Source organism: Orbicella franksi, chromosome 7, assembly GCF_964199315.1.
Source record: "Orbicella franksi chromosome 7, jaOrbFran1.1, whole genome shotgun sequence".
NCBI lineage: Eukaryota > Metazoa > Cnidaria > Anthozoa > Scleractinia > Merulinidae > Orbicella > Orbicella franksi.
The window spans coordinates 16,476,325-16,500,447 of NC_138151.1; the positions used below are offsets into that span (position 1 = coordinate 16,476,325).

General features: G+C 40.6%; 3 protein-coding genes across 5 annotated transcripts in view; 1 reads left to right on the top strand and 2 right to left on the bottom strand.

The window, feature by feature from the left end:
- The window catches only part of LOC145493006 (uncharacterized), a 37,917-nt gene that overhangs the window by 7,749 nt on the left and 6,045 nt on the right, over positions 1-24,123 (bottom strand). The window lies entirely within an intron of this gene.
- LOC145493085 (uncharacterized) lies at positions 2,495-6,759 on the bottom strand. The gene is made up of 4 exons (XM_081472493.1): positions 5,976-6,759; positions 5,310-5,887; positions 4,079-4,200; positions 2,495-3,975 (listed from the first exon to the last, which is right to left on the bottom strand). Exons 1-4 carry the CDS (start codon positions 6,514-6,516, stop codon positions 3,600-3,602), a joined length of 1,617 nt encoding a protein of 538 aa, XP_081328619.1. The 5' UTR covers positions 6,517-6,759; the 3' UTR covers positions 2,495-3,599.
- Positions 16,740-19,539, top strand: LOC145493082 (uncharacterized). Its single transcript, XM_081472490.1, has 5 exons — positions 16,740-16,871; positions 17,161-17,436; positions 17,516-17,680; positions 18,187-18,447; positions 18,939-19,539. Exons 1-5 carry the CDS (start codon positions 16,740-16,742, stop codon positions 19,218-19,220), a joined length of 1,116 nt encoding a protein of 371 aa, XP_081328616.1. The 3' UTR covers positions 19,221-19,539.

The window sequence follows — 24,123 nt, forward strand, 5'->3', positions numbered from 1 at the left end:
ATCTAATATTTTATGTTACATTTAGCAGCAGTTCCATGCAACGCGTCCATCCATGAAAATCAAGTTTCCAGGCCATGTTGTAGATGAGAGATGATACGAAAGAAAAAGCTCGACGAAAAGACTTACTAACGGCTCCTATAGGAGCCATCACTTAAATAAAAGTGCAATGGTCAACAACTAGATTCTTAATGTTGAAATATATCGCGTTATGATTAGCCATGTACGCGTGTGGAATAGCAATTCCTGTTCGCTTGAAAGCACGGAATTCTCAACGAAAGATCCATGGCCGTAAGGTCTTGCATTCAGCGTGTTCAAGGTATTCACCCTAACGCGTAAGTCTTATTGCCAACGGCTTTGCAGTTATTTCATCGGCCGTAGCTTTCACATTCTTGAAATCAAACGAGTCCAACTTCGAGGCAATACTGTACTTTACCATTCCTGAAAGCTGCATTAAGCTTAACCCGCTATCTGTGTTAAAGCCCATTGATTGTCATGTCTTTACGGCCATCGAAGGAAGGAAAATTTCTCAAGGTATTCCTCACCAGCAGGGTTTTTTCACTTTCTGCCCAATAATTTTCCTCTTGGAGCCTCTTAAACATAGTTTCGAGGTTATTTTCTCTGTGTTGTGAACGGAAACAAAGCCTTGAAAGCTTTTAAATTTGCGTAAGCCATTTTAGGGCCGTCACGTGACGACCGGCACCAATTGCGCCTTTTGCGTTGTATAACCCTCAAAATTCAAGCTTTTGTAGGCAGCAAGGCGTTGTCGCTTTGAAATATGAATGTCGCGTGCAGGCGAACCACATGGTTGAATTTGAAATATGGACATCGATTAGTGAATGGGTAGCGTTGAATTGTTGAAGTCGAATATTTCTAGCTATATTTTAAAATGCCAATGCCTTGCTGCCAACAAAAACTTGAATTTTGGCGGGGAAAACGTCTCTGCTAAGATTTTAGCTAATCAAGTTCGCAGCTGAAGTGAACAAACCAGGAAGATCGGCTAGACTACTCGTTCTCCCCAGCGTCTGCGTTTCCCACAAGCCCATAAACTCGTTTGAGCTCGTGTACTGTTGCACTGCGCAGTTTTCCAGTTGGGGTCAACTGGAAATCGAACAGTACAACGGCCGACTTGGGGATGTCCTCTTTCCATTCGACGTAACTGTGGCCAACCCGTCTTTTACACACCGACCAATTGGTGGTCCAGTGACCATACATCCAGGTGATGCTCAAATTATCCCCTGTGACAGTATCTACCCTTGCGATCAGAGGTCTCTCTGCATACTCATCCAGTTGTACTGCTATGAGCATTCCTTCTTCCACACTGTCACGACTTTCGTTTCTTAATACTTGTCTCTGAACCTGGCCTGGTCGTCTGTATGATCCTGTATACACCTAACACAAAGTTTTGAAGTGACAATTACTTAATTATCCTCTGAATTATTAAGTATTATGAAAGCTGAAATTGGCATTTCAAAAACCAAAGAGAGCATTTCTCATATTTAGCGTTTAATTCCTGAGCAATAGGGTCTGCGTACTATCATTTCACTCTTTGCGATTCTCATTAAAAACGTTGTGTACTTGGCGGTACCCATAAATACGTTAAGAACGCATAACACGATGTAGTGGTGTAATAGTTCTCCTGACTCTTCGTTGTAAAATCAACCGTGCGACATCGTAGAAAGCACTTAGGTTATCCATATAGATTTTTAAATTCTGCTTACTGGAAGAAGGCCATCTCCACGCTCGAACGCCTCACTTCTTTTCAGAACTTCGCTCAGCTGCACGTTCGCATCTTGTGCGGGGCGTCTTCTAGCACGTATCTCATCGACTATCCACTGCTGATCACTGCAGGTCAGATATGCGAGCTCCGTCTTGTGATATTTAGCTCCTTCTATACAGACATTTAGGTATATTATAGACTGTTATTGTGAAGCTGTGACTTTCGCTTAACACCCAACTCTATGCGGTGAGTTAATTTCATGGCGCTAGCTTATTTCAGAACTATACTACAGTTATACAAAAAAAATGAGGACTGATGACACCTAGAAAATATCGTTTCTTACTTGGTATTATTTGCACCAGAATACCAAAAATGGCACTTTTCAAGATCAAAGCATGCACCATCCTTGGAAGAACCGATCAGTTTGATGGATTTGTAATAGGTTATGACCTTCTGGCAAAGCCAGATGATATGTTTTCGTCTTTCAACATATGAACATTTAGATTGGAACTGTTTTTAGCTTGGAAGTTTTTTTCTTAGAAACTGTGTTTCACATTTAATTTGGATATTGAATCATTATGAATGAAGTGCATAGTGGTAAAATGAAACTTACCGTCACCAGGTCTGTACACTAATTCCTCCACATCTTCGTATGCACTGGCCAATTCGTCTTCCTTTTGTAAAAAGTTTAGCCACTCCGTCTTTTCCTCGTTTCTGAAGACACCGTTGGTGACGCACTTATCTACCATCCTTCGGAGTTTGGCGAGTTCTACTGCAGCGTAGTTAGGTTTAATTAACTCAGGGACCCCTTGAGGGAGACTATTCAAAAGTGGGACAGGGTCGAACTCTTCAGAATCCCACTTAGTGGTGCACCATGCCTTAAAGTAAAGGACTGCTTTCCCATCATCATTTCGTTTAATCACAAAGCTATGGAAACTGTTCAGTCCATGTAATTGTTTCATATGAGGGAGTAACCACTCTCTCACAGCATACAAATGTTTCATTGTTGCGTACTGTGGTTGTGCTCCTGCCTCTGTGGTCTCCCCTTGTGTCTGTTTATAACAACGCCGGATTATCCTTAGAAGGTCCTGAGGGGTCAGGCAGCCTGATTTCTCCGTGGCGACTGAAATTCTTGAGAATAGCTGATCCACGTCGATATGCGTGTGTCCAACAGGAAGAAATGATATTTCAATCTGAAGGGAATAATTTTTAAAGTACGTTGCTTGGTATGTTTTTTATTTCTACAATCTCTCAATCTACCATTATTAGCTCAACGTAGCCATTACGACTGTAGCCTCCCGCTACCCTAAATATTCAAGGTAAAGAACGCCGTTTAATTGGTTTATTAAAAAATGGACTCCAGACGCTTGAGACATCTTAAAGTAAACATTGTCCTCGGCTTAAATTTCCTTTTTTTACTCAATGTTCAAAATTTGTGTGAACAAAAAGAACAAACTGGAACGTGTAGTGTTAATTCCCTTATTCTTACCCTGTCAAACACTTCTGTTTCAACCAGGTAGGCCAGGAAACAGAAAACGTATTGATTCTTGTTTTCCTTAGCGGTGTTGTCCAGTTGAATAAAGATGGAGTCAGCAAGAAGCTGTCGGTGCAACCATAGGGTCTAAATGGAACGCCTTCCAATTAGTAACATACCTTGATTTGTAAATGTAAAACTTGTTTATTTTCAGTGGTAGTGGCTGAACATATCATTTTACTATTGCTTTTTGTCGGTGTTACAATGTCACTGTGTACAGTTCTCAACGGAAGCAGATCTTCTTTTAATGCGCCGGTACACGCCGGTGTCTCCCGGTTAAAATTGTCCGCTGGAAGATACCTTGAATATCTACCATATGAATTTTAGTTGGGGTGAAGTCAAAATACTCTATTGTACCTTGTAAAACTGACACATGAGTGAACCAAACCGTAAATAAAAATGAAACTGTTCACATGCCATTGTTAATTTCTGTCTGGTTAGACAGTGTGCGGGGCGACTTACCTGCAATAAGGTGTTCAACAAGAGATTAGAATCGTGTGGAAACTGGTGGTAGTCAAGGAAGCAAATTGGATGTCTCCCATGAATCAGCACTCCCACAACGTGTACCCTGAGATGCCAAGCTTTTTCACTTGTTCCGTGCCTTGACTTCGAGAAAGGCAACTCTGTTTTGGTAGTGTCCATGCCATCAATTGCTACTGAAAAATACTTGTGTGGCTCATGGTGTGCTTGCGAAGCTCTGCTGAGATATGACTTCCTCTCCTCCCTGTAAAGTTCGACACAGGCGTTACATCAGTTGTGTACCTTTTTACTTATTTAGTTTAACCCTATTACCACTAACTATTTACTAAAACACTTTACTGACTTACCTGACCCATGCAATGTGTCCCTTTCTCCGTTCTTCTATCCCCGCTTTCTTAACAGGATTGGTAGTGCCCCTCAGTTCATCTTTTAAAGTGCAGCAAGTGTCGCATTTGCTGAAACGATTTTCCTAACACACAAAAAAAGTTAATGTCACGCGAGTTCAGTGTTAAACACAATCCATGTAAATTTTATGCAAAAAGGTAGTGGATATTCGTGCTCTCGCCGTAGCGATTTTCCTTTTCGTAAACGGTCGTTGCTATTTTGGCGACGCTTAGAAATTTTTAAACAATGAATTAAATTGTATTATGTCACCACCCAATATCAAACCCAGAACCTCTGGCATGCCAACATGCCTCCCTTACCACTACACCAGTGATAACTAATTAAAAGCAAGGTGAGAAATTTGAATCGTTACGATATTTTTAACGCCACGAAATGAGTCGATCGTTTATTTAAATACGCACGGAGCAAACATTAAGTCGGAATCTAATCAATAGACCTCTTTAGCTTGGGCGATTTGTTTTCCCATTGTAGACCCCGTGATATTCTCTAGAGAATTGTTCATTTATCAATCTTAAAATTATACAGTCATATACATGCGACTATTTAAAAACTTGAAAGCAGGAATTCCCGAAAGTATCATCACGTGGTCTGCAATGGGAAAACAAATCGCCCAAGCTAAAGAGGTCTATAGCGCTAACCACTTAACAAGTAGATTATGAACTCGAGATTTCTATCGCGTGATAGTGGACGAGAGTGCAGCCCGAGTCAACCAACACGCGTAGAAAGCGAATAACATGATTGTTTTAGTATAAATCTACACGTCGTTCAAAAATTTACCCAAATCCTCAACACAGGCGCTTTGAAAACGCAAAGAAGCAGTCCGGCGCTAGTTTGTTAACAAGCGCATACTGCCAGGCTACTCATTGTCTACAGCAGAATAGATGTTGAGTAGCGTAACCAATCAGAGAACGGTGTTCCTGATAGAACACCTAGAGATTTATACTTAAACAGGCTATCCATGTAACACACAAACAATATTTTGGATTCGTTGATCATATCATCACCTTGAAAAAACTGTTCTCACATTGGCTCAAGATGATTAAATATGTTGAGCGCTGAGTTCGATCAGAAACCAAATTTTTGAATTTATATATGAAAGTACAGGCGAGAGAGATAAAAGCGATATATAATTGTACATATGGGCGGTATAATGCATCAATCTATTTCATTTACCTTTGGAATCTTTACGTGCGGGAAGCGCGAGTTCCAGATACTTCTGAATAGGCTTTCACTCGATGTCGGTTGACCGGTGGATTTCATAGTTTCCGTAAATTCCTCGAAGACCTCTTTCTTTCGGCTCGAAGACGTTAAGTGCCACACACTACAATTGGGCATATAGTCGCAATTTTCGGAGAAATATTTCTCCAGAAAATTAACAACAGCCTCTGTTTGTAGTCTGTCCCGATACATAACAGATGCACCGTGTTGACTACTGCGCCTGCCAAGTAGATATTCCTTCTTGAGTTGGAAAAAGCGCCTTTGAGTGATTCCAAGCACCTTTGTCCAGGCATTCCAACACACCCGAAGTCCGCTTATGTAGTACGCAAATTCACCAACAGTTGGCTGGTTCTGGTCTAGCCAATTGAAGATGTAGCGCCTTTGGGATTCGTACGTGCTGTTATCCTGGCAGAAGTTCTCGCGCGCTTTTTTCATCTGCCCAACGGAAAGCACTTTTTGGAGACATTGATTCTCCGCACAACAATTTCCCTGGGGCAGGTTTTCTGGTTTCAACACCGTCGATCGATGTTTGCCTACAGGTATTAAATCAACAAGATGAGGAGAGATATTAATATCAACAGTAACCTTTCCACGATTTTCCAAACAGATCATGTCACCCACCTCTTCTCCTGATGTTTTCTGTGTTTGCTTCCGATGGCCCTTTGGATCCATCCCTTGCAAATGAAACGCTGACCGGCAGAATTTGATTTCTGCTTTTCTGCGATGCAGTATCCGATAAATGTTCGCTTTTAATCTCACCCTCGACGCTGCTCGGGCTTTCTTCCTCAGTATTGTCGGCATTGACGACTTCCGGAAAAGACGTTGAGCTGCGGGAGAAACTGTATGAAAAGGTGCGTTCGGCAACTTCTCCTTCTAACGAATCACTAGACGAATCGTAGTCTTCCTTCTTTGGTACAAGTTGAACTGGAGATAAACTTGGCTCGTCGCTGTCACCAAACGAGATGTCAGATGAACTCGTGTCATTCGCTGTGCGTTTCCTCTTTGGAACTGGCGTAGACGTGAACAAGTTAGCTTCACTCGCCAATTGAGAGTAGCGCCTTGTGTCACGGACATTGAAACCTTCAAAAGTTTCTTCATCACTGTCCGTCTCAGAAAATAAACCGAAATTATTTAGTCGTCCAGCCATAGCGAGTGTTTGCATTACATGCCCAACTGATTGATCGCTTCCGAATAACAGAAAACATTTGAAGTTTCATGCATTTATTTGTCGGTATAACCTTTGATTACAAAGCCCGATGACAGATGAGAACATGTTGGCACTGCGCAGCGCGCGCCCGAATTAATACGCTACACGCTGTTAGGTTAGGAAACCGGATGCTCTCGCAGACTTCTCTTGGTCCTCCCGGGACATTTCATTAGAAAGAAAAATATATTATGAGCGTTAGCGTTGACAATTTCAACGCTAATGCACAGTTATCGTCATCGCGAGGATACCTTTTTAAAAATTACATGCGTGTAAAAAGCGTGTAACAAAGTAATTGATTAAGTAGTTCTATTGTTCGGCCGTCCATCGGGATCATCCATTTTCGGCGCCCAAATGGTTGCGTCAAAATAAATGCGTGCATATTATCGTTAGTGCAAAAACAAAATAAACATTGGCCGGATTTATACTGCAGACGGATCATCCGTCTGGGATGAACTTGGGTAAGGAACGATAGTTCGTCCGATAATTCATCTGTGTATAAATACGGGCAAACAGACGGATCATCGGTCCAGACGAATATTTATTGTGATAGTTCGTCTTGACCCACGAACTTTCGTGGATAATCCGTCCGTTTGCTCGTATTTATACACAGACGAATTATCAAATGAACTATCGTTCTTTGCGCAAGTTCATCCCTGACGGATGATCCGTCTGTAGAATAAATCCAGCCAATGTGTCCACAGGTTCTTGGTAGTTCTCCTTTGATTAAAAAAACGCAGACCGCTTTTGTTAAAATGAAATACAAAAACGATAACAATCACAACCACAACAATCATAGTAACAACAATAACTGTAACGATAATAATACCATTAATAATCGTTATACAGGGTGCTCACTTAAATAAAAGATGGTATTGTGTGAGGCCATGTAAAATCACGCTTGCTTACAGCACGTGGCAGCCCACGCAGGTGTGTTAATTGCGTTTTTTCTTTTCAGTAGACCTGACGATGTAAAGTAGACCTGACCATATAAAAGAACCTTAGATAGCGTGCGTAAACTTCCAATTTGCCACTAACTTGAATTTTGAAAGGAATAAAATCTTTAAGCACTTTTACTGAGTACTAGACCGCAAAAGGGTGTGTTTTAGAGTGACTGTTGTTAGTACCAGAATCTGAAATAAACGTGAAAAAAATGCGTAGAATTAAGGACAGACGCTTCGCGAGTCACAAGGTTCGGGCATATATCTTTCTAAGAGAAAAACAATTTTTCAGTATAAGTGGGTACGATACATATACATACATGATTACAGTGGTATTGGTAGAACGATACCAAATATAAGTTTGATCCCTCCAATTCGAACAAGTTCAGTCTTTATTATGATTTCAAAACGTCCCGAAAACCATTCAGGTAGGACGGTTTCGGCATTACATCAAGATAATAATAATAAAAAAATCACAGCAATAAGCTGGTAGATTTCCAAAAAAAAAAAAATGAAACACTCAGCTATCGGTAATACATTAGTTTAAGTGTAATCGCTCCGCATTTCCTTTCAATAGAGAAGTTTTCTTGCAGCGTCTTCATAAAAAGGAGGGTTTATTTCTAGGCCTTGAACTTAAAAAACTATATAATTGAATACTAAGTAATGTCTTAGCGATTAATTTGAATACTAACGTAAAGAATTTTTGGATTCTTGTATATTTAGTGTGCCTTATGACATGTATGCCATGTGTTAATACCGCCTTCTTTGAGCGACGTCTTGATCATTTTTCTGATTTCTGAATTGTTATCGAAGTATATCTCTTGCCTTATACCAGAGTTCTTGGAGTACATGGGTAGGGCAAATGGTTACCCGCGATGGACGAGGTCGTAGCGATACTCCTAGCCGCCTTTTGCAGTTAAAGTGCAGCTACGCGCCAGTTCTACAATTTTGCGCTAAATCTTTGTATTACGAACCGAGTTCAATATTACTGTCTCTAATACACCTGGACAGGTACCCTAACTCCCTGATAATTAAAAAACGTGTTTATGTTCCAAAGGGTAGAACGATGGCCCATAGACGGAACGAGAGCTGCTCATGAAGCCTTTCTTAGTAAGACAAATCATACTCGGTAGGACCCAAATATCACCCATAGGTTTAAAGAAAAGCTGATAAGGTACAATCAATGCTTTCCTGAACTCACTCACTCATCCGCTTCGCTCCTTCGTGAGTGAAGCATAAGGCCACGTAACAACAGGTGCCATCCATCACAGTCTTGAGCTTCCCGCTCAACCCCATGCCAGCTTGTCCATCCTAGATCTTTCCTTTCGGCTTCAATGGTTCTCCTCCAAGTGATCTTTGGTCTGTCGGGCCTTCTCTTGCCTTCAGGGGTCCAGGTGAGCGCAACTCTGCAATTGTTATCTTTCTCTCTCCTCAAAACGTGACCGATCCATCTCTATCGTCTGACCTTCAAGGTTTCTGAGACGGGACCCTCTCTAGCTCTTTCATAGAGCTCACGGTTGGAGATGGTGTATGGCCAAAATATGCCAAGGATTCTTCTTAGGCGTTTTCGATGGAAGACATCCAGGCGCTCCATGTCAGTTGATGTAACTCTCCACATCTCAGCGCCATACAGGAGAGTAGAGATCACGCAGCTCTTGAAGATTCTCAGCTTGGTGTGCTTGCTGTATGTCCTAGACCTCCAGACAGGATTTAGAGTGGCATATGCTTTTCTTCCGATTGAGAGCCTGCCTGAGATGTCTTCATGTGACCCACCAGCTCCATGGACCATGGCACCTAGGTAAATGAAGGAGTTCACGTCTTCAACTTCTAAGCCATCAATGGAAATTGTGTTGGTGACCTTGGCGTTTGTTCGTAGCACCTTTGTCTTGGTGGTGTTGATACAGAGTCCGGTATACCTTGAGACATGATGGAGGCGGCTGAACGTCTCTTGAAGATCTTTGTGCCGGCTGGAAAGAAGGGCTATGTCATGTGCATAGTCTAGGTCCTCTAAGACCGTGGTGAACTTCCACCACAGGCCTCTCCTTGCATTGGTGATGTTCCTCATTACCCAATCGATGATGATGTTGAAGAGAAAACCTGACATAACACAGCCCTGCTTGACTCCTGTCTCTACAGGAAACCAATCTGATGTTCGAAGAAGCTGGTCCAGGGCAATTGGAGGGCTGGCTTTTAGCATTTCTGCACTAATGTTATCCACACCGGGTGCTTTACCGTTCTTCAACAGAGATATGACTTGTCTCAGTTCTAGGATTGTAAAGGGGCCAGTGTCCATCTCTATGGGATCATCGCAGTCACCGAGCTGACACCCTTCAGGGAGATCAGTTTCTTCACAGCCCACATTCAAGATTTCATAGAAGTGCTCTTTTCACCTTTCAAGTACTTCTTCCTCTGTGGTGATGACTTTACCATCTTTCGTCCGTATTCCAGTGCTTGGCTTCTTGAGGCACCCACTTAGTAGCTTCGTTTTCGTGTAGAGCTATTTCAGATTGTTTTGGTGCGCTGCCCTTTTCGTCTCTTCCGCGTCTCTTTCCAAGGCCCTCCTCTTGTCTGTCCATGCTCTCTTTTTCACTTCCTGGTCTTTCGTTTCGTACATCCGCTGTCTGTTTTCCCTCATTCGTTCCGAGCGGTAGTTCAAAATGCTCTGTTTTAGCTTACGTCATTCTTCGATAAAGTTCCAGGTGGAGGGTTTCAATCAGTCCTTACGTGACCTTGCTCTTTGTCCAAGTGTTTCAGTCGCCGTCGTGCGATGATGTCTTTGTACCCTGTCCATGCATCATCTACACTTTGGTGATCATTGTTTAGAGCTTCAAAACGATTCTTCAGGGCTATGCTCAAGCTCCGCTTGGGCAAAGGATTTTTTAGCTTTGCAGTGTCACAGATGGTCCTTGAAATTTGTTTCTTTCTGTTCCTTGCCAGCTTCAGGCGTATCTTGCATCGGACAAGGTGATGGTCACTTGCTGCGTCTACTCCTCGCTGTGTTCTGACATCCAGTAGCGGTCTCCTGAATCTTCTTCGGATCGCCACATGGTCGATCTGATTGCTGTCATGGCCATTTGGTGACGTCCACGTATACTTGTGGATGTCTTCGTGCTGGAAACAAGTGTTTCCAATGACAAGACTGTTCTCAGCGCAAAGACATGCAAATCGAAGGCCATTATCATTCATAATGCCCAGTCCTTCGTTACCCATGGTGCCTTCCCAGCATTTGCATCTCCTAGCACGATCAGTAGGTCGTGGAGTGGCGTGGCATCGATCTCCTTTTGGAGCAACTCATAGAATGTATCCTTGTCCTCATCGCTAGCGTCATTCGTGGGGCTGTAGATCTGAATTACTGTCATCTTCGCATACTTGGAGAAAAACCGTACGCTGATGATCCTGTCTGTGATGGGATTCCATTTCATCATGCACTTCCTTGTCTCCTCGTTCATTGCCAGGGCGACACCACTGCGGTGTGTCCTTCGTCACGTCCAGAGTAGATGATTGTCTCTCCCGTGGTTGTCTTCACTTCTCCGAAACCTGTCCACCTTACCTCGCTGAGTCCGAGAATGCTCAGTTTGTACCTTCTCATTTCTTTCATGACTGTTGCTGTCTTTCCTGAACGGTACTGAAGAGAAACGACCGACATACTAAGAATACCCGATAAGGTCTTATCTATGAGCCCTTGTCCGGTAAGGAACGGATAAGACTGATATACTGAGGATAGCTGGCAAGGACCAATCCATGGGTCTCTGTCCAGCACCTAAGAATTACGACTGATATAATAAGAACAGGTTATAAGTTCCAATCTTTTGCAGGGGCATGGTGTGAGATTTTGAACGTGTACGCCGAAGGCGCGCCATTCAAGGAGCTTATAGGGGGGGGGGGGGAGGGGGGCATGCTCCCTCTGAAAAAAATTGAAATCTGGGGTCTCGGACACGCCATTTCCTACAATTTCCGAGTGACATTTCCAAAAAAAGAAATGCGAGGGAAAATGCAGTAATGTTAGTTGTTTATTTCCACCATCTCTAGAGTTTTCGGCAGGCTACAACACAAACAGGTGGCAAAACAACCGTATAAACAGAGGGTTTACAAGCAAAGGGCAAGATGTCTACCCTTCATACGGGCAAACTCTGTTCTAACATCATCATTGTCAATGTCCTTGTGTTTGTGAATGTGCAGAATTGCTAAAGAGTTTAATCTCCCGTCTGTCATGGTGTTCGTAAAGGGGTTTTTAAACTCTTCATATTGCTGAAGCTACGCTCAGCAGTGCAAGTTGACACAGGATACGTCAACATGAACGTTATGACAGCAACATATACTCCGGGATAGAATTCAAGGTTGGCAAGATCAAGGGTGTCAACCAAAGTCGTTTGGTTCACATTTGGATCTATTCCACTCTTCTTTTGCCTCCATCGTGTGATCTCGGCTTCGAAGTCGCCCTCAGAGATCTGCATGTCACTGCTGTAGTCGCTGTAGAGGTCATCAATGGCTTTTAAGAAAAGATACTGGAGAGACTTACACACACAGACAGCTATTCCAAATTTAAAAATCGGTCCGATTTTTATGGTAACTTTAAAAAATGTTTTCAGGGAATAGGAGAAATATTTTTTCAGATTTCAGCTGTACGCACGGGCGTAAGTGCGTATATGGACACTACGCCCGCACTAAGAAACTCTGTTCATCTGTGCAATAAATCGCGTAACTTCCTTTTTCCTTTATTTCGCGTTAACTTAAGTCGCGTTGATTTCAAATACCTAATATGACACGAGCGTTTATCTCCTATAATAATCTATCCCCCCCCCAAAACCAATATTAATTATTCAGTTCACGTAGTTGCATAAATAAAAATGCGAACACTTCCCCGATATCTCACCGACCTACGTGGTGTCGCAACTCACCAATTTCGCAAAGCTTGAGTGAGGAATGCCCTAGGATCAGTTGCATGGGAGGACTTGCACCGAGACCCAAACCCTCTAGACGCTGCCGCGTATTGATGCAAACCTTGGAACCCTCCTAAGAGGCCTCTCACCGATCTTGTACTGAACATGTGTCACAAAGTCTATTTATTTGCAACGCCTAGTGGTTTTCCGTCATTGTGGTTATCACTGGCAGTCCGAAAGCAACTGCGCATGCTTTGTGCTTGCCTTCAAGGAAATTTATGTTCAGTTACCTTTTCCAGTCGGGCTGTTAACTTATCTCTACCAAAATCATGTAAACTCGTTCGTTTCTTCAAAAAAGTTTTAAATGGAAAACTTTATAGCACTCAAAGTTATTCATGATCATTCACAGATCAAGGCCCTGTGAATCGCTAGACCGATGGAGCGTTTCCTCCAGTCCAAGGGATTAATCAGACCTTTTACTCTGTGCATCGCGCTGAAAGTTCCGTTCGCATCCTAAATACGAAGACAGGAATCTGGCCTTAGCATTATCACGTACGAGAAAAGGTCTCTGAGAAGTCACTTTGTCTCGAAGAAACGCTACGGGACACTAGCTTTGAACACAAATTTTCATCACAGTTAACTGTCAATTTCTTTTATTAAGTTTTTGTTTTAAAAGTTTTTTTACCCACGAAAATTAAGATAACTGAAAGTTGTTTTCTTGACACTTGTGCAGTCTTTACAAATTTCCTGGAACACCTAGCCCTTCCTTTGAAACACCTACAAGGATTTATGGTTACACGTGTGCAGACTACAACGAGTATCAGTCGAAGAAAAGTCGAAGTATTGTACGTTAAGGCATTATTGCGGAAAGTCGATACCTCGGAAAATCGATATTGGTCTTTTATATATCACTTTGACGTCTAAGTGGTTGACAAATTTGCGTAGTCTGATTCCTTTTTAAACAGTTGTCATTTCTACGTTCGGGTATCCACGGTTCACGACTAGAAAAACGACTAAAACTTTTCGCGGTAATCGGTAAAGAAAAAGTCTACGGAGCACTTTGGTGTGAGTTATCATTCGGATCCTCTCCCTTCCGATTGTTTTGTTTACATTTTCTACGTTGGGGTTGAACTTTTTCGTCTTTCAGCAACAAGCAAGTCCTGTAGTTTGTAATTTCAGCCTTTTCCAGTTAATACTTAATAACTGATAAGAACTGTTGATAAACCATTTTATTCAATGATACTTCAACTGTTGCTTCTGCGGGTAAGAAATCCTCGGCTCGAGACATACATAGGTCATAATTTCAATGGATGGTGAACCTGAACGAAGTCTTGATAAAGGCATCATACACATTTGTATCGGCGGTTTCAGTGAATTCAGATGCCACATTGCGGCACAATGGGGTAATTCACACACAAGTAATTCACACCCAAGTGTGAAATACAATAGCCTTTTACAATTACCTCCTCCTGACTCTTCGCGGCCAACTTATAGCAGTTGTTTCCAATATATATATTTTTTATTTCGGTAAATTTTCACCGTGAAATTGTCACGGACTATTCTACAATGAATAGATCAATGCGGGACCAACAAGAGCAGCTCACTTGATTCAGACCGCCGCGATTACCCAGGCGTGAGTGAAATCTTGTCAATGAGTGTTGTTTAGTGACACATCCGTTATAAGTAAAACCATTGTCCTGGAAAAGACTGGAATCCATCAGATTAACTGTCACCAGTAACTTATTTCATCATTCTGTTGATGCTGCGCGTGGAGTACGACATTCATTCAATCATGGTGGAGCAAGTTGTGGCCGGATCCTGGTTTTTTAAAACCAATGATGACGGAGTTTTCGTGAAAGTTAATGACCAACGGGTTAAAAACCGCCTGGGAAACTTAATGGAAGAGGTCATAGAAGTGAAAGAGGCAAACGCGAGAAATAATCAAAACATTGTGGTAGGCTATTGTTTGCTTGTCATAGGTACTTATTATCTAGCAGAAGCACAATTTAAATGCGAAGGAATTCTTAACAGTTTGCTTTTGGTTTCCGAAAGGCAAAAGACTCAATCCATTCGTCCTTTTTATCAAATGATTAGTTGTGCGAAGGTTTGAAGAACGTTTGATGTACCCTGGGCGCCAAACGGTTTGCTCTTCTGAGCGCAAAAATGGCAACGGCGAACGAACAAAAATCGCCAGTCTGTGCCTGCTTATAGATCGCGCTTCGCCACTCACAGTTTCGAACAGTTGTGAAACGCTTAAAATTCCCGCTTCGTGGCGAACAGTACAAGTAAAGAAAAAAAACCCTTTGATGTCCAGGGTCTGATCGATGCCCTCCAACAACTAACAATTCTTCTTCAATATGACAGATTACATTTAAGGATATGGTGTCCCCGAGTGGTAAATTTGATCTCCAATTAAATATAACGAAGTTCAATGCTGACAAAAACGACTTTTGTCGGAAGTTCTCTGGCGTGTCTACAGCCAAAGATTTCGTTGGGAAGTTCAAATCGACCCGCAGCACAATCGTTATGGCATCGGCGAGTGGAACCCCGGACGGCGTTACGGTGAGCGAGGAAACACCGCACATATCTGGGGACGAAGAAGAGATAGCTGTCGAAGCCACTGGCCAGAAAACCCCAGCCAAGAAGAAAAAGGGAGGCAGAAAGAGAAAGCAACCTACCCAAATGCCAGAAGGAGTGGAATTGCCATCCCCTGAAAAAGCCCCAAAGGCAAACTCCTTGGATGAAGAAATTGAGGCACATTACATAGGTATGTTGAGGTGATTCTATAGTATGTATAGTAAAAAGAAGCTGATCAGTCCGGCGTTGAACGCGATATGCAAGCATTAACTAATTCGTAGTTCGCTGTATGTCGGAAATAATGACCTCGAGTTTTCATTAGTAAGGGGATACACGTGTTAAAAGTTTGTTATAGTTCAATGACTTGGAATCACACTTACAGTAAAAGGCTGTTTTGACTATGCCGACAAACAAACTACGCGGACAACGGCCGTCACTAAAAGAGTTATACAATGTACCTCGGTGCTAAGTAGAATTTAATAGAAGACAACAGAGGGCAAAATAAATGTAAAGAAATTTGGGTTTAGCCCCGGGGTTTTAGCCAAAAGAGCTCCTAATACACGTACCGATTTTATTTCGGCTTAGTCAATCGAAGGAAACCGAACACATTGTTTGCTTAGAGAATCGCACGAAATCGATTACATTCTACCGTTCGATTACGTTAGTAAATAAATTTCGCTTGAAGAAAGCCATATGTAATGTGGTCTTAAATACGAAAAACACGTGTTCCACTAAAGTAACTCGAGCCTAAAAAAACTTGTCATTGATTTTCGATACCAATTTTACAAAAAAATTAAGAATTTGGGGATCAAAAGTTCGATTGAGATTTCTTTAGTTTGTTCTCAGTTCTTTAGTTAGCTCTCAGTTCTTTAGTTCTCATTAGTTACAGTTAAGGTCACTATAGACCTTGAAGGGCCGACTTTGTCCAAGATATTTTTCACGTCAAATTCAAGACTACTACTTTATCTGATTTTTTAACATTATTTTAAAAACTTATAACGCGAAGGAATTATCTTCAAAAACGCGAATTTAAAACAAGTCAACGATCCGTAAACTGTTATAGGCCAATTGGAATAATTATGTCTACCACTGATTTGTTGAGCAGAAACAATTTTCGTGGCAATCTCATCACGGACTCGTAATTCGCTTCTTTTGTTTATCTCTTGCGTCTTGCAATTTCGCACAGAGAGATGTTCGCTTTTGTTGATTCTATGCGTCTCTTAAACGATTTTGTACGGTCCTCGCGTTCCCAAATTAGAACGCAAGCGCAAATCGCAAACGAATAGTCGTCACAGCTCTCTTCTGGCGCACAATGTCATTGCCGCTGGATTACCGGCGAATTAAATCGCTGATATCTAACTTGACAGCCTCTTCAAACGCTCTGCGCCCTCGTCAACTATCACGCAATAGAAATCTCGAGCTCAAAATGTTATTGTCTAATAGCAATACAATTTTAAACGAATCAGCGCGAATATTTTCTTTCGGCTATTTTTTAAAGGCTTTTGTGCCCCTCGAATAGCTAGACTCTGATACGTTAATAATGTTTTTGATTGATCGATCGATTGATTGATTGATTAATTCGCGCACTAATTGTAACAGGCACATGGCTATATGTTTTGCCGGATACACCGTTTTAATAACCCAATTTTAAATCCACATCTTAGGTTTATTTAACTTAAAAGTGGCCTCATTGAGGGAATGCCGGTCGAAATGGCTTGACAGAAAAATAGATGAGGCCAGGGTGGAAGAGATATCAAAGAGCATCGAGAGCAGTCCTGCCTCAATGCACAACGCTCAACCCTGGTTGGCCATCGCTGACGTTACAAGGGAGGATGTTCAAAAAGACAAAAATCTGGTTAAGGGTGCTAACCTGGAGTTGATTGGAGGTCTGCATCGTCGTGCAGCCTACAAGAAGGTATACCCCAACACAGTTTTAAAACAAGTATAGAATTAGTACTGGTAGACAAATTGCAGCAAGGTGGATTATCTGTAAACCTCTAACGAAACTTAAAAGGTTCAACTTGAAAATTCTTTCTTTGTACTGCTGAGTAAACATACTTAAAAGTCTCAAGAATAAGGGAAAAAACCATCACAACGGAGACAGGACAATGATACAATCGATTTCACGTAAGAAATATTAATTGATTATGTCTTCCAACCAACTTCATCAATTTTTAACCATAATCTCCTTTTACTAATTTCAGTTGTCAATGGCAAGTGAGAAGAACGAAAAGTTGCTCCAGAAAGTTTGGGTCAGCGTATACGACTCTGGGTTATCTGACGAGCAAGTTTGCAGGCTCGCCGCCAAGCATAACACAGACAACCAGGGGAGTAGGCAGACCAAATGGGTTGAGCGCGTAGTGGCTTGCCGACAATGGCTTTATCAAATGAATAAGAAAGACTACGAGAAGGATGACACCCCCGCAAGTTCCACAGCTTGGAAGAAATCCTGTCAGACTATGTACACCCCATCTGATAAGGTAGGTGAAAATATAAATGATCGGTTTCGTTATTTTTATTTAACAGAAATTAACAAACGTCTTCTTTCACTGACAACAGGATGTGAACTCGTTGGAGCCAACATTACAGGCAGCGTTATTGCATAGAGAAACTTTCAATCTTCTTCTGGAGGTCTCCAAACAATTTGACAAAGGAACACTTAAGGGGATGAAGCCAGAGAAGCCATCCAGGAGGAAAAAGAATCCTCAGATAACCCAAAACCAGGCAAGTCTTTTCATTAGTTGGTGCACGACCCCTAGGAGCAGGACGCTTTGACATGTAATCGTGTTTAAATAAAAGCTGTATCATTTTTGTATTTATGTATGTAACGCTAATGATGCCATGCGGTATTCGTGTCTAAAAGTGGCAAAATGTTCTCTATCACGATCCAACTGTCATCTGGTCACAGGAAAACACTTGCGTCGATTGATTAAAGCTATGAATACTTGCTGTCGATATCTACGGAACACAAACGGTTGTCCACGCAATGAAAAATTTTATACCGTGACAAACGTATGAACTTCTCCTATTATGTATACGTCCGAACAAAGCTGGGCCTAACAATCTTGGTCAAAACAAAAACACTAGATCGCTCGCGCAGTCAATCTGATTAAATGTCGACCCACGCATATATTAATTTCTAGCCTCCCACAAGGGACGACACTCATCACATGAATTTTCAGCTTATTTCCTGAAAATTAATTCGATGTTTTATGCTGTTTTATGCAAAGGTCGGGATGCCTCTTCAAGGTCTGGAAAAGGATACCAAAGACGACCTACTGAACAAAGTCCTGACCAAACAGTACTCACTAAAGGAAATGAAGGAGGCGGCTGACAAAATAAAGAAAAAGAAGATCGCTGTGCAAGCCTTCTTAAAATTTACTGGGGAAGAGGACTGGGAATCTCTTAAAAGGAGATTTCCACACCATGCCACAGAAGAAAAGATGGCGCAGTTTAGGGAGGTCAGCCTACGTAAAGGGCAGACATCACCAGTAAGTCCTTATGCGTAGTTTATAACACAGAGGCTTATAAGCAACAGCTGTATTACTGAAATAGCGTTTTACTGACCGGCAACCATTTGCTTTTACTTGATGCTTTTCAAAAGATGGATTTTATTATTTTACGACACCATTTTTCCAATAAGCGCAACTCAAAGTTTCACTGTTTTGGAAAATAACACTGAAGCTAACTACGTTGCATAGACTGGGGACTATGTTTTTCTTTAAATTAATACAAGTTTGCCTGCATGCATTGTTACTGTCAAAGCGTCTATCATATTTTCATTTCTTTATAATTGCCAGTTTCTTTTTGGAGATTCTGATGTATTTAAGAATTAAAAAATAAATAAATGCCCCGTGTTGTTGAGTTCCATTATAAAATATGGGCGCCGTGCCCCAAAACGAATAATTATGATACTTCCAAAAGAAAAAAATCACAGAAACCGGTGATTTTGTCCTTATTTGTCACTGTTGCCTCATAACAGGTCCTTGAGTCCTTTATCAGGCGTGCACTGGCCTGGGAAAAGGAGGAAACCATGAAAGGGTTAAACGTGGCGGAAGAAAAAAACGGCGTCTTCTTCTTCCATAACAAGAATGAAGAAAGTCACGAGGTTGGAATACTGATGGAATTGCAAGACACGTTGCCAGTGCAAAAACTGAGGACAATTGCCCCCTCATTTGAAGGGTTTCATCTCGCCATTATAAAGCTAGAGGAGGTAATAAGTAAATGCACTCAGGGTGGCTTAATCAGTTTCTCTCAGTTTTAATGTAACACTGATTCCTTTACAGTTAATTGAAAAATGTACCTCAATACGACATAAATGTCATAACTACGTGCTATTCTCGTAACAAACTGACTTGTCGTTATTACCGTCAATAGGATGCAGATGAAACAGAACTGAAAAGAGTTCTTCTTTCAGTTCATGCCTGCAATGTCGATGCCTTACAGAGGTACAACATTGCGATCATTAACCCTGGAGACCAATCAAGCATCCAGGAAAAATTTTCATTGGTCCAGAAGGCCTTCTGGTACGACACGAGGCAGAAAAAAGTTCAAGGTAAGTGTAGCAGGACCACCACGACTTGTTTTCTATGGAGGGGAGGGAGTGAGGGTAAGAGACATGATGCTTTCCGAATGATACAAGACGCGAGCAGCCAAGAGAACAGTAGTTCGTCAAAACAACTTAAAGCTTCGTCTGTTATTGTATTTGCATTACGACATGTACTTTTCAATACTCACTTTTGCATTAGATTGATAACATATATATTTTGTACAGGACACTTGCTGCAAAACAGTTTGACGGAAATATTGATCTGCCACTGGACGGCGAGCAACGTCGTCGGCCCGGAATGCTCCAACCTCGTGGAGGATGCCTCCAATGTATTTGCCTGTCCGGGAGTCGACGACGGAGCAGTCACTTACACTCTGCCTGCTGACCTCATCTCAGCAATAATAAAAAGATTTAGCTTTGAAGGGAATTGGATTTTGGACTTGACACGGTCAAAAGGTACGTTCACAACGTATACTGTCCGTACGAAAAACTTAGTAACGTGCCAACATACTGTAAATAGACAGCCTCGTATTTCAAATAAACGGAACTGAGGATTAATTTATTCTTCCCTAGGTGCTGGAATTGCTGCTGGTCTTTCAGCCAACAGAAATGTTGTTTGTCTGGAGAGAGGAGAAGAATGTAGACTGACGGCAAGTCATGTCAATAAAGAACTGGACATCGACAACGGACAAGAGGAGGCAGACAACTCGGATGGAGACTGAATCCAGCCTATGGAAAAAGATGGCGGTTCCAGATTTTGCTATCAATTTAGCTACGTTTCAAGTTCTTTAAGGTGGCTCAAAATAGTTTCCAGCAGTTAGATTTTGATGGGTCAATTTAGCAACAGTATGACCTGGTAAAAAAAACCCTTTAATAACATCTTTAGGGGCTTATAATTCAAAAACGGAACAGTGAATTTTTTTTTATATTATTAAATTTCAATAAGCACGATAAGACGTAACGGTTCAAAGCAACCTTCAAGTTTTGAAAATTGAAGTTGATTCTGAACTCTATATTTTAAACTTTGCCAAAAGTTGCGTCTTACGCTTATCAAAATTTGATAACATAAAAAAATTCACCGTGTCGTTTTGGATTAAAAGTCTCTAAAGCTGTAATTAAGGGTGTTTTTAGCAGTTTTTTGATACCATGACTGTACTGGCATCAAGTGATAAAGTGGTTATCACGACCCATCAAAATGTAAGTGCTGGAAAGTGCCATCTCAAGTTAATTCTAAGTTGCGCTAAGAATCGTTAACCGTTAGGCGATAGGTTTAGGCAGAGGAACGTCTTGTTTTGCGGTTATTCAATGCCGAATTTGCTGATTTTCTTGGAAGAGGAAAAGTTCCAGAAAGTTTCTGGTATAAAGCGACTACGCGAATACTACTTCCCAAAAATCGTAGCTGATCGTTTTTGGGTTTCCAAACGGCATTTGTATCAATTCGAAAAGAGCAAATTTCCCACAACACGAAAGTTCAAGATGACAATTCTGTTAGGAAAATGGAAGGGGTTTTCAAGGCCTTCCAAACAGATAATAAACCGATATGCCGCGACTTTTCCTGCGCGCGTCTTTTAGCCTCTTTCGTGCGCGAAGACTTATGGGTAAATGGAACGATCGCCATGTTTTGGAGATACGATGGATGTGTTTATTTCTATACCATTTGTCTGAAATAATAACCTTTTTCACAGCGGTTACAAGCAAAAATCCAACACCGCTCCCGGTTTTCGTGACCTCGGAGTTTTGTAAGAGATTAGAGGAAAAATGTCCCAAGAAGTTTGTAAGAAACAACAAGCAGTGTACGAACGTCTCGTTTAAGCTCAAGTTTAACGTCATTGAGCATAATACTGTGGGTACCTTCTTAGCAAGAGAGTTGGTGGGTAACAATTACTTAATTTTCAGTGCAAATGCCGAGCTTTCAGCGTAACTTTCCTTTTCCTTTTCCATAAAAAAATCCAACACCGCTCCCGGTTTTCGTGACCTCGGAGTTTTGTAAGAGATTAGAGGAAAAATGTCCCAAGAAGTTTGTAAGAAACAACAAGCAGTGTACGAACGTCTCGTTAACTATGTGTACTTTCGGCCGGAAAGTGGAGTTGCTATTCCACACGCGTACATGGCTAATTATCTTTGTAAGAAATTGCAAATTTTCGGCGAAAATTCACGTATCACAACGCGATATATTTCAACATTAAGAATCTATTTGTTGACCATTGCACTTTTATTTAAGTGATGGCTCCTAGAGGAGCCGTTAGTAAGTCTTTTCTTCGAACTTTTTCTTTCGCATCTTCTCTCATCTACAACATGGCCTGGAAACTTGATTTTCATGGATGGACGCGTTGCCTGGAACTGCTGCTAAATGTAACATTGTGACATAAAATATTAGATATTGAGCTTTGCTACTTTCAGGGAACCCACTTGATGGCGCTAAAGTAAATCAACAAACCTAACCGTCCTGCATGTACAAATTGTAGCTTTAATTTTGTTTGGTCTTTTCAGTTTATTTTAGGAGCGTGTTGTACAGTTTACTGTTTCCTATTTTTGATTGACTGATTGATTGATTCATTCATTAATGTTTTTAACGCGTTTGATCGCGCTATTTAGTGGGTCTCCTTAAAGTAAACAATGCCATATGTTGTTTCACTAGCTTAATTTTTTTAGTAGCTCTAAGTCTTGCCCTTACGTCTTTATATAAAAAGGTATTTAATAGGTGCATATTTAAGATTTCTTTGAAGACCTGGTTGTCTTTCGTAGTACTTAATTAGTTGTTTGTGGCTGGAAGGGATTTCATCAATTTAATAGCGACTTGTTTGTGGAGTTGAAGGATTTTATAAATTTAGGTCTTGTTTGTGGAAGTGAAGTACTTCATATGTTTATGACTTGTTTGTATAGCTGAAAGAATTTCATAACTTTGACTTGTTTGTAGAGCTGAAGGATTTCATAAATTTATGACTTGTTGATAGAGCTAAAGGATTTCATAAATTTATGACTTTTTGTAGAGCTGAAGGATTTCATAAATTTATGACTTTTTTGTAGAGCTGAAGGATTTCATAAATTTATGACTTGTTGATAAGGCTAAAGGATTTCATAAATTTATGACTTGTTTGTAGAGCTGAAGGATTTCATAAATTTATGACTTGTTGGCAGAGCTGAAGGATTTCATAAATTTATGACTTTTTTGTAGAGCTTAAGGATTTCATAAATTTATGACTTGTTGATAGAGCTAAAGGATTTCATAAATTTATGACTTGTTGGCCGAGCAGAAGGATTTCATAAATTTATGACTTTTTTGTAGAGCTGAAGGATTTCATAAATTTATGATTTGGTTGTAGAGCTGAAGGATTTCATAAATTTATGACTTGTTTGCAGAGCTGAAGGATTTCATAAATTTATGACTTGTTAGTAGAGCTGAAGGATTTCATAAACTTATGACTTCATGTAGAGCTGAAGGATTTCATAAATTTATGACTTGTTTACAGAGCTGAAGGATTTCATAAATTTATGACTTGTTTGCAGAGCTGAAGGATTTCATAAATTTATGACTTGTTTGCAGAGCTGAAGGATTTCATAAATTTATGACTTGTTTACAGAGCTGAAGGATTTCATAAATTTATGACTTGTTTACAGAGCTGAAGGATTTCATAAATTTATGACTTGTTTGTAGAGCTGAGGCATATTTCCAAACATTTATTGCTTGCCAGAAAGGAAAGTTTGATGCTTAGGATGTTTTTGTTAACTTTTTTAATATGGATAAATTTTTTTGGTAAGATTTGTCTGGAAATTACTCTGTTGTATCTTTTATATCCCACTGAATAGAGAAAAAGTTAGAAAATGTACAATTCTTATACTCTAATCAAGTTAAGCTAGAGTAATAAAGTTCCTATATTTGTAATGGGACCTTTTCAGTATTCATTATGAAATCTGTTCCAAGTAACGCATAATAAAGTACATTTCAAGTGTTAATGATATGCTTACTTGTGTTTTCATGTGAGACAAACCCAAAATGTACAATTTCTATGTCTTCTAATTTTTCCCTTTTTGGGTATCAAATCAAAGGAGCTCATTTTGGACAATTTTTGGTTCACAAAACCCCCAAAAAGCACATTTTGGAGCAAATAATAATAAATGCAAAAATGCATTTTTGCAGTTATACTTGTCGTCTATGATAGATTTCTGCAAATTGTTGCTAGATTATAGTTCATATGGTCAATATATCAAATCCTCATAATTTTATGTTAGCAAATTGCTTTAATTTGATTGGTTCTCAGTCCACTTCTCCCCTCCCCTCCCTGCTTTGGTAACTATGGACTTTGGATGTTCTTAGCTGAAGCCTTTCAACAAGTTATTTAGAGGTACAATGAACTTTGTTTACTGATCATTCATCAATCATGAAGTATTGAGTTATGTTCACTTTTCGGATTGGAATGTGAGCTAACATTGAGTAAGTAACACAAACATAATGTTGTAAATGAGACAAACATAATGTTATTGGCTTTAAGCAAAGTTTAACTGAATATTCTCAGGGTTGTAATAACCAATGAACATAATTGCGAGGCTTTGATTTTTTGCCATATTTATTTGTTTTTGGGGAAAATATTTTGTTGGAGAATTTTGGGAGTTGATAACA

Coding starts and splice junctions, on each gene's coding strand:
- LOC145493085 (XM_081472493.1), bottom strand. CDS start 6,516: ATGCAAACACTCGCTATGGCTGGACGACTAAATAATTTCGGTTTATTT. Junction 5,888..5,975: donor AGAAAACATCAGGAGAAGAG/GTGGGTGACATG, acceptor TAATACCTGTAG/GCAAACATCGATCGACGGTG. Junction 3,976..4,078: donor GGACACATTGCATGGGTCAG/GTAAGTCAGTAA, acceptor CGAACTTTACAG/GGAGGAGAGGAAGTCATATC.
- LOC145493082 (XM_081472490.1), top strand. CDS start 16,740: ATGCACAACGCTCAACCCTGGTTGGCCATCGCTGACGTTACAAGGGAG. Junction 16,872..17,160: donor GTCGTGCAGCCTACAAGAAG/GTATACCCCAAC, acceptor TACTAATTTCAG/TTGTCAATGGCAAGTGAGAA. Junction 17,437..17,515: donor TGTACACCCCATCTGATAAG/GTAGGTGAAAAT, acceptor CACTGACAACAG/GATGTGAACTCGTTGGAGCC.